The sequence below is a fragment of the Astatotilapia calliptera genome, chromosome 18, assembly GCF_964374335.1.
Source record: "Astatotilapia calliptera chromosome 18, fAstCal68.1, whole genome shotgun sequence".
NCBI lineage: Eukaryota > Metazoa > Chordata > Actinopteri > Cichliformes > Cichlidae > Astatotilapia > Astatotilapia calliptera.
Window position 1 is genome coordinate 14191077 of NC_137439.1, and position 10656 is coordinate 14201732.

Below are 10656 nucleotides of genomic sequence, written 5' to 3' on the forward strand. Positions count from 1 at the left end.
TTTTTCAAGGTTTTATTCAAAAGAAATGTAAACAAATTTAGAGTTAAAATACAAAACTAAGCAGATAAACATTTGCACCAATAAATATATTTTAATCAAGATGAGAGTTGGCTTACTTTATACTTCCATCTGTACACCTGTTTTTTAAACAAAATTCGGAATGATTTTTGCACTTTGGTTTGAATGTCCTTTTAATGCATTAGAAGCCAGAAAAATTCAAACATGCTGCTCGCCATCATCAGCACCAGCATCTTGTTGATTTGATGCTGCTCTCCACACATGAAGACCAACTGTCGAAATACTCACAGTCCAAGTGGCTTTTTCATCAACAACAGAATGTGCCACTCCTCCTCAAAACAGGCTGTGATGTCTAAAAATTTTCAGCCTGGTCAGAAATGTGAAATAGATAAAAGCTAGGCTTACCAGGACATTTTTCAATGGGTATAAGAAGGGTGTTACAAAGCCAAACACAGCAATCAGAGAAACCCGCAAAACAAAGAAAGGGAAGTCCTGAAGAGCAAATCCAGCAGAAGACAACAAGGGGTTGTGAGGTGTGATAATCATACGAAGAGTAGAGAGGAAGGCGAGGATGTAGACTGGGAACACCCAGCCTGAGTAGAACACTGAGGGCAGTCCTGCCACTCTCACCATCTCCACAGTGTCAAACCAGAAAAGGAAACTATCCACAAATATTTCTGACCTTCCGTCCCTTTTCCACAGGATGCTCGGGCGACCCGAGTACGACAGAGGGCGTGAGGTTGAGGAGTACAAGTAGGCAGTGCTGGTGATTCGTGTTCTTGGTGGTGAGTTGGCAACATCGTGGAATCTGTTAGAGGGACTGCCATTTTTGGCCTCTGGTTGGCCTTGGGTCACACCGTTCTGGCCTTCTTCAGGATTCATCTGGCTTGATACGGTGGTCACTGGTTCCATGTGGGTGAGGACAGGGCCGGATATGTCAAAGTCTGAATCTAAGCTGTCTGCTATAAATGACAAAACCAAATTTTTCTGTATAAGTTAGGTTATCCGAAAGACTAGCTAATAACAAGAGAACTTGTCTTTTTTTAAATCATTTTTTAAAAATAAGAGAAGAAAAATCATCTTTAGCATAGGTAACGACAATTATGTGACGGGGTAAGGTGGTTAGTGTTAGGGTTTACTGTAGACTGTAAGGTCCAGCTTCCATGAATCAGGCTTCTTACTGTACATTTAGCAGATACATGATTTGAATTTGGAGAATTTGTCATCTTGGTCAATGTTTTGTGCTCTTGTGTTCTCCAGCTGTTTAGGTGGGTTGTATTCACTGGTTAGAAAATGCACAGGAAGTCTATGACCAAAGTCCCAAAAACTTGACTCTGTTCATCTGGATGTAGAGTTTTCAGTGGTAGAAACATTTTCAAGTATCACTCATTCAAGTGTTTCTTCTGTCTCAGCTGACTGCAGGTTTCCCCAACCTTATAAATCGAGTCAAGTCACTTGGTGACGAAACATTTCTCCCACTGAAAATGCTATGTCTAGATAAACAGAATCAGGCACTGACGCAATGTAGCAGTGGTACAGGGATGTATTAGGGAGAGCTGGAAAATTTTGCAGCTGACTAAACAGCTAAATTAGGAAGGGTGTGTTTATTATCATCCTCTTTGGCTCTTGGCCAAGGCGGTTGGACTTTTTCTCCTCTCCTCTCCCCCTTATCTTCCCTGCTTAGCCTCTTGTATCCTTGTCTAGTCTTGTGTATTTTTGTATTACTTTTCCCTGGAACACTCTCTCACAGTCTGTTCTCAAAAACCTAAAGAGGAATTATGGATTTGATCATCTGGTCCCTGAATGCAATTGACACCCTTCTCTCAACGAGAAGTCTGGGCTCGGGTGAGCCTGAGTGCTGAAGATATCTACCTATTCGGAACCAGGATAACAGGGTTCTTGCTGATCGGAGCTGGCTTGGCCCTGACTTATCGAAGATTAAAGCAAGTGGAATCGGCTGTTCAAAACCCCACAAGGCTGCCCGCTGGGATTGAATCAATGGGACTAATGGTGAGTTCTCAAAATTGGCTCATTGAGCGCAGCACGGATAAGATCTTGGAGAAGCTTACGGCTGCCGTGAACACTCAGAATAAGACCTCTGAGCGAAAATTGGATTACATCTTGGAGAAGTTCTCAGAATCTGCTCTTTGAGCACAAGAATGAAAACATCACGGAGCGCAAGTTTGATAACATCATGGAGAAGCTCACGGCTCTCCAACAGGAGATTGAGAGACCAGTGTCGGACTGTTAGAACTGCTTTGAAATTCACATGAGTTGTTCGCACTAAAGTAAAAACCACCATCACTTCATGCGGCTACCACTTCGGCGCCAGCTGTGATCTCAAGGCTGGAGCTGAACAAAAACACCCTGATAACAGACTGTGCTTAGACTGTTCTTCCTATCCTACACAAGGCCACCTGGGTTGGCTGGAAGACTGTTTACTTAGCCTAGCAGGGCGAAGGACACTGTCTCAGCTGAACTCTGGACACACACACACACACACACCCATACACACTGATACACACTCATTCCCCCTCCCTTTCCAAACGCCTTCGATGCTTGTCCCCTCCCGGGGAAGATGGCGGTCGACTGGACCAGCGCAGACATGCTGCAGGACCGGATGCGCTGTCTACGCCGGCTCTCTCTTACCCTTTACCCGCCCCTGTTGCTTGTCTTGTGTTTCTATGGTGTATTGATAGTCATGTGCTTTTGTGCTGAGGTGATTTTTTCTGTTATCAAACTGTTCTCCCACTAGGAGCTCAGTCTGAGTGGAGTTTTTTTTCTCCTCCTCTCACCTCATGTTATGTATTTTTGTTGTTTTTTTTCCTATCAGCCTACCTCTCTGACATGTCTTCCCAATGTGATGTTTGTGTAAAGTTTGGTCAGAAGGTTCCTTTGTAAGTGCGCATGCGCCATTAGCGTGCTGCCTGCTGTAACCCTAATTTCCTTCGGGATTAATAAAGTATTCTGATTCTGATTCTGATTTGAAATCTGATGTGAGTGAAGTGACTGATATTTCTCTGAACTAGCTTGCAGTCTGTGCTGCTTTAATGAAATAACAAACCAATAAAATAAAGTGTTACAAATAAGCGCAAAAGGTCTATGGATTCAGTTAAATAACCACTCCCGCAGAAGATGAAATGTGACGCAAAAATATTCAATAATCATAAAAGATTTGGAAGAATTCAAGCCTTACATTTTCCCATGAGTTTGCAGGGTCGAATCCTCTCAATGATATCCACCCAGATGAGGAAGAAAAGCACCAGGGAAACTGGCAACTCAGAGAAACTGTCCAGTGTCTGTCCTCTGTCCACCTGCACCTGTGTTTTCACAATAATAGAAAATACTCATAAGTGGAACAATGAATGTATTCATTCATTGTTCCACTGGTAAAGGATGGTAAAGGATAAAGTGAGGGAAAAAAATGAAACTGAGAGTCTTTGTAACATTTGTCTCCAATGAGAAAGAAGCGCCTACATTCCAAGTTTTATGAACCCATTAGGATTTACTTCCCTATCCTTGCAGATTTACATCTTTACGCCCGTAAAATAAGAAACACTGGGTGAATAAATATGAGAAACATCTTTGTGCTTATTTATGTTCTTGTTGGAACAGCAATAAAATACTAAGTGACACAGTGTAATGTAGGAATAAAAAATCTTTTCTTTTTAGGGTCGGGGATAGCATCAAACCTTAAGTTAATGGACAACCTGTTGTTTTCACTATAGGTTACTGAATAGCTCAGAGGGAGGGCAGTCTTGTGACTGGGGACCTATTTTCCCTGCCAAAGTCCTTCTCACAAATTCTTTGACAATATGGCAAAAACAATAGGTGTACAAACATGTAGTATTTACTTCATTACTATATTATTACCTAATAAAGAATACAATACAACTGTACAAGAGTACAACTTCTTGCTACCTGTAGATTGACATTGAATAAGTAAACCTCAAGAGATCATGGTGAGTCCGTGAGAAGGGATGCTTTTCTTTCTCTGTGGTGCAGTGTAGCATGTCGCTGTTCACTCAGTGAATAATTATAGTGTCTTAATACTGTGGCCTCTAATGGACTGTTTACAACAAATTCTGTATGCCTCTTCAAGGACCCTGTCAGAGCATGACTGAACAAAACATCAACAAGTGCTCCTCAGTGACAAGATCAATCAGTCTTGGTGACATTACCTTGGAGCTGGCTATTAGGATAGCAAAGCACGGTAATGTGCACAGGATGAGATATGCCATTGCTGTTGGTCTCCTGAAAAAAACACAGCTTACATTTACATAATGATCATCCCATAATGAAGAGTAACTGTTCTTTTTTTAACAAGTGCATGAGTTTATATTTAGATTTTTAATTTGTGTTTGAAAAGACTTTGAAGCAGTCTTTCAGTTTTATGCAGCTTAATAATTCTAATCTATAACACAGCAGCTACACTCAATTACAGTTGTTATCTATGCTCACTTGGTTTATATTCCCTTTTGAGAGTAAGGGAAGACTTCATTTCTAAGGCATAAATATACTTACATGATCTAAAAGGTTGTATTATTAGGGGTAGCACTTAGTAGAGAAGAGTCATTAAACTAATAATTAATAGTTAAAATAGTTGATCTGTAATTTCAGTTGCAATAAATACTACCAAATGATGAGCTGTAATACCAGACAATTTAAGACTGTAGCAGCAAATCACAGAACTGAACTAAAGTTTACTCAGTAAACTCGACTTTTCACATTTAAGATGTGATTTATTCTTTTTTTTTTAAGGTTACACAGACTCGGTTTATGTTTATACACACAAAACGATAAGCTTGTCACTTATCACGTTCCAAAAGCCTCAACTCACCACTGCGTGACCTCTCTGATGAATCGCCGCTGCTTAATAGTCATATATCTGACAGGAGCCCACACCAGCAAGGTCACAGAGGTCACATAGGCGATAGAAGCCGCCACAACGAGCCAGTATGCTGTCTGATCCCGTCCTTTCACGTTGTATATGAGGCTGGCAAATCTCTCCATGATTACAAAGATGGGTACAATCAGTGCTGCAAACTGCAGCACCTCATACAGGATGAGCTTGACTTTCTTCCCCGAGGGCATGGTGCTGGATTACCAGTCGCTGATCTGAACTCAGAGATTAAGACTTTAACAATCATCTCCTAAAAACGAGCCAGTGGAGACGCTGGACTCTGCACACTGACATTGCTTACACTGCACTGGAGGCTGTATTATTTTATTGCTGAGGTAATGAGGTGATCATGCTTGTCTTTTTTTTTTTATGGGGGGTGACAAAGAAGAGATCTCCCATCCTATAATATCACAGGGGCAGATTACACCGAGCTATAATTGTACACACCTTCCAAAAAGGAATAGTGACATTTGTTTTTAAATGCCCATCGCAGGTGAATATGGAGGATTTTTAGGAATGTGTCATCCTGGATACTTGTGTAGTTTTGGAGAACCTCACTGCATTCCCTTATGCGAAGAGGAGATGTAGGTGGGATCCTAAAAGTGTTATCTTAAGATATTTGGTTGTTTGACCCATGTGTTGTTGTTTTTTTTTACAGTAATACACACATTGTTTGCAGATATAATTTTACAGTGAGTTGATGTTAAAATTTCAACCAGATAAACCTTTATAGTGAGCATAAACTATTCTTAATAGTTTCCTACTGCAGTTACAATCACAGTGACATGCTGAAAGGCTACATGCAGCAAGGCTACATGCAGCTTTGCTCAGACATGCTCAGATCTCCACCTGGTGGCAAGAAGAAGGATTTTCTAGGTTCTTGCTTTTCTCTAAAGAAAAATTACTTAGTTATGAAATACATTCTTGATATATAAAGCATTAACATTTGGAAAACCATGGATGGATTTGTGTGTGTGTGTGTGTGTGTGTGTGTGTGTGTGTGTGTGTGTGTGTGTGTGTGTGTGTGTGTGTGTGTAGCTGAAACGGAGGTATACCTTTCCATCGCTAAATTCCCAACCAGATAAAACTTAATTACTTCCTACTGCATTTAAAGAAGCCAGTTGTTGTGATTTGGCGCTGTATAAATAAAACTGAATTCAATTTAAAATCACAGTGACACGCTTACAGCCTTGCTTACACATACACCAAACTCCACCTAGTGGCAGGGAAGAGGACAATTTTCTAGTTTCTTACTGAAAGGAAATCAAACTATATAATCATTTAGTTTTTCCAAGTTTCTCAATCATGTAGGGATGATTGTAGGAGGGGTTTGGGGGGAGCTTAAGGAGTTTAAGTTTGGCTGGCCTGTCTTTGACTGGTGAGTATGATATGAATATAATATCCTGGGTGCTTGTGTAATTTTGGGAGAACTTCCTTGCATTGTGTTATGTTAAAGGCAGAGGGCATGTAGGACAGAGACTGTAAAATATTGTCTTACCTGTTGTAACAGATATGTCCATTATGTCTAATTTATATCAACCAAATAGGTATTTCTGCATGAGGAAAACTTAAGTCTCACAAACAGTAAACAATTAAACAAAATTGCTCAAAAACTTAACCATTAAAGCATCAATCATCACAGTATAAAAGTTAAACGTCAGTGACATCTTCTGTCCAGTTAGAAAGCATAACGTGTTGTTTCTTTTTCAGATCTGGCACATCTGCTTAGCATGAACCTGCTCTCATCTGTGAAGAGAACAGGGTGTCAGTGGTAAACACCAGTCAAGCTGCATGATGCTGAGCTGTGAGCATTGACCTATATGACACCCTGATGGAGTCTCTTTCATAAACCTGTTTGAGGTCATTTTCTAGAACTCTGGCAGCGCTCTTTTTCACACAAACAAATACCGGTCCTGCTGCTGGGTTTACACCCCCTCTCCTTCCCTGTTAAGCTCTCTTTGCAGTTGCAGGCCCATTTCCTGGTTTGTCCTCCACACTCTGGGAATTGCGCTGGGAGACACAGCAGTGCGCTGGGAGACTACCTGTGCAACCTGAACCAGCTGCAGCAAAACCAGAGAAAAATCAGTCAGCAGGGAGAGAGCAACAGTCTGCATCGACCACCTGTACAGTCTTTGCTGTTTTGGAGGGGTTATTTGGTCGTTGCCTAATCACTGCACCTGTTGTCACACTGAGTCACACCAAAGCAGGTGAAACTGATTCATGGTGGTTTATACTTCTTAACATGACGGACGGATCATCCTATAAATAACGCAGACTGTGTGTGTCATACTGTGATAATCAGGACTACTCTTACTTGCATAAATATATGAACACAATATCAAGCCAAGTGAAGTCATTAGTATTCTGTACATTTGGCCTGGTTTTATTGTGAATACCAATTAATAAGTATGGTTAAAAGAATACATACAAACAGCAGGGTACACCTTTAGACGGAACCTTTACAATAATGTTGCTTTAAAACTAAAAAAAAAAAATGGCAGCATCTCAGTCCTGTACAAAACAAAAAAAACCACATCAGGTTACAGTCCAACTCTGGGGGTGCAACAAGATGTGACATTTGGATGATACGTGACAATAAACTGGCTCCTATGGTCCCAGAACAGCTGCTACTTTGATATTTTTAACCCTCTTTGAACAAACAGATTAATTTTCCATTTCGCTCCTGATTTTAGTTGAAGGCAACAAAACAAAGAAACAAAAAATATTCCTCATCTTTCTAGCGCTCAATTAAGGAACTGGAGGTACAAAGCTTAAAACAAGTCGGTTTGTAATCTCACAGTGGTGTCGAGAAGTAGGAAGTTTGAAACATAGTACCTCCTGAAAACCTTAAAACGACACCAATTTGTTAGATCAACACACTAATTTCACCAGAAATTGAACAATTCTTAATAATTCCTTCATGTAACATCATTTGATGTCAAATACAACAGATAAATTAGTTTCCTTTTTTATAGTCCAGTCAGTTTTTGTAAACATGAACTCTTTCCCAAAGGCTTTGTCCGAGTAGAAGCAATATAAATTAGATAAATATGAAGAATAAGGTGAATACGGTAGGATATGAGGAGCAGACCTGTACATTTGATCTTGAATGACTTACATAGCGCTAACTGTTTAGCTTAGGGAGACTTTGGTAAAGAGCCGTTTACAAATCCTGACTCTGAATATTCAGAATCAGAGACACCTTCAGGTAGAATCTGTATTAGTGTTAACGGACAGGTTTGAAAAGCATGGAGGGGTTCAGTCAGCTTTTACATTATCATTTGAGCCTACAGTACATCAAGCATGTATCAAACACAGAGAGAAATGTCCATGTTCTTGTGTAAGCAATTAAATATACAACTAAGTTAGACAGAATATTACATATCCTGATCTATTCTCTGAATACATACATCCTTCACTGCTTCTCCATTTAAAATATCTTAACAATAATCAAAACATGAATTAAAACGTACTACAAAAAGAAAAAAAATAAGCATTTATTTTTCCAACACTAACTAAAGAAATGCTTTAAAGACACTGGGGAGACACTGGGGCTCTCCCACTTAGTAGCCAAGTCTGTGGTGCGGGTTTGCTAACACAGCCCCTGATGGGTACAAAGCAAAGCCATCAAAAAAGATGCGTAACCGCCCGATTTAAAAGGAAAACTCTGCAGTATGAATTAAGCAGTCAGTCTTGTTTCTTTGAGAGGAAAAAAAACAATGCAAAAAGAATAGAAATAAAGAAATATACCATTTTGTTTTCAGACACTTTTTCCCTGCAACCACTTTGTGCTCTTTGGCTCGACACCTTTCAACACATCTGGAAAATCCCGACTGCAGAGTTCGCCTTTAAGGCTGAGAGAAACAGCCGGAGCTGTGCTAGCATACAGCTCCACCCATGAGGTCATCATGTGGCTTCACTACTAGTTCAGTACAGTATATACAAGAGTTATGTGCATGCTTCAGTTCCTCTACTTTCTTTTCTCTCCAAAAACAAAGTGGCTTCAGTTTTCAGTACTTCTAAAATTTGACAACATATACAGAATGTAAGAGTATCCTGATGTTTTCAGCAGACCAAAAGTCCTTTAATTAAAAAAAAAGAAGAAGAAGAAGAAAAAAAGTTGACACCCCTTTCTGAGACATGATTAGAACTATAGTTTGTTTAAGTGGGTGAGAAAGCTGTGGGACACTGTCATTTTATTTCTATGTCAGTGTGTGAATGAAGGAAAATGATCACACACTACTACAGGATACGTGAACCAAGTAGTGCAGCTGTGTCTGTATGTGCATTCGCTGCTGTATGCCAGCCTGTAGTGTGCATCGTGTGTGTGCAGTCTCAGTGTGTGTACTGAGGGTGGTGTGAAGCTGTGTGTTTGTGTGTGTGTGCATATATTTCACACTTGATCAAATAGTAATTGCATTTTTTAAAATAGCTAGCTAGAAGTGGGAAACTGACATTTCTTCTTATTATTTTTAAGTTGTTGTGTAAGAACTATTAAATTTAATAATACAGGAAAAAAAACAAAACTAATGGCATATTCTGAAGTCAAGCTTCAGCATTAAATATTGGAAGAGAGAATCTAATATTTAAAGAGTATTTGTTTTGCTGAAAAACAACCCTTTTATGCATGCAAATTTAACTCCATATGTACTAAAAAACAACTTCTTAGCACCAAAGTTTTAGTTTTTCTTCTAGGAACTAATTGGAAAAAAATGTTTTGTAACTCAGTGTTGCCATAATTGTTCAATAGTCTGAAATAAATACAAAGCAATTAATGCCATAATGGTTTTGCATGTGACAAGAAAAAATTTGAATGCATGTATTGCTATCAAATCTAGATTTGAAGTGATTGGGCTTGAGAGATGGAAACTGAAAGCCGCTCCATACTTTTATATCTGTGACTCAGTGTAGTGTGAGCTCTTTAAATAAATCCCCATGATCACTTCTTTACTGGTAAGAGAAGCAGAACTGTGTATTTAAAGCTGGAGTGTGGGACCTTTGCATAAAAATGAATGTCTGCTATAGTCAAGGCTATTAGCACCTGATAAAACTCTCTAAACTTTGCAGTTTATTGAAGTTTGAAATGTGAAATGTGTGGCGAAATAGCCAGAGCTAAACTTTGGGAGCTATGCAGTTGGAGTTGGGCTAGACGTATGGCAGATAGAAACTGAATCCTTAGTAGATTTACGCTTCTAATTTCTTTGAATACTCTGGATGAAAAAAAGAAAAGAGTTCACCAGTCAGATGAGAGACTAAGATCTAAAAAAGAAAGATGCGATCTTTCTGGCTATCTGAATAGTTGTTTAAAAAGAAAAGAAAGTTTATCCAACTATTTCTTTTCCTAAAATACATTGTTCCCTTATTTTACTAGCACCTGGTAGGATGTAGTGTCTACTACCACCAGAAGATGATGGGAATGGGACTGCACCTAGAAACTGTTTGCAAGCCAAAAATCACATAACCAACAAAATCAAACAAAAACAGAAGAATAAAGACTCGCATCTAGTTGGCATCAGGCTTGTAGAGCGTTTCGTATTGTGAGATTTGATGCTTGTATAAACAAGAGAAACACGGAAAGCCAACAACAATGAACACTCTCCAACTCCTTCAAAAAATAAATGGAAGTCCAGTGTAAACTCCGCCATATAAAAGTAGTATGTCAAACGTCTGCTAGACATATGCGCAGTCATTTGACAGCAGCATGAATCTTCAAATAACAGGTTAATGCTTTCCAG

General features: G+C 39.4%; 1 protein-coding gene across 1 annotated transcript; it reads right to left on the reverse strand.

Moving 5' to 3' along the window:
- tmem236 (transmembrane protein 236) lies at nucleotides 1-5250 on the reverse strand. Its single transcript, XM_026149915.2, has 4 exons — nucleotides 4859-5250; nucleotides 4200-4272; nucleotides 3215-3338; nucleotides 1-980 (listed from the first exon to the last, which is right to left on the reverse strand). The coding sequence occupies exons 1-4, from the start codon at nucleotides 5110-5112 to the stop codon at nucleotides 352-354; spliced, it is 1080 nt and encodes a 359-aa protein (XP_026005700.1). The 5' UTR covers nucleotides 5113-5250; the 3' UTR covers nucleotides 1-351.
- Nucleotides 5251-10656: the final 5406 nt, after the last annotated feature.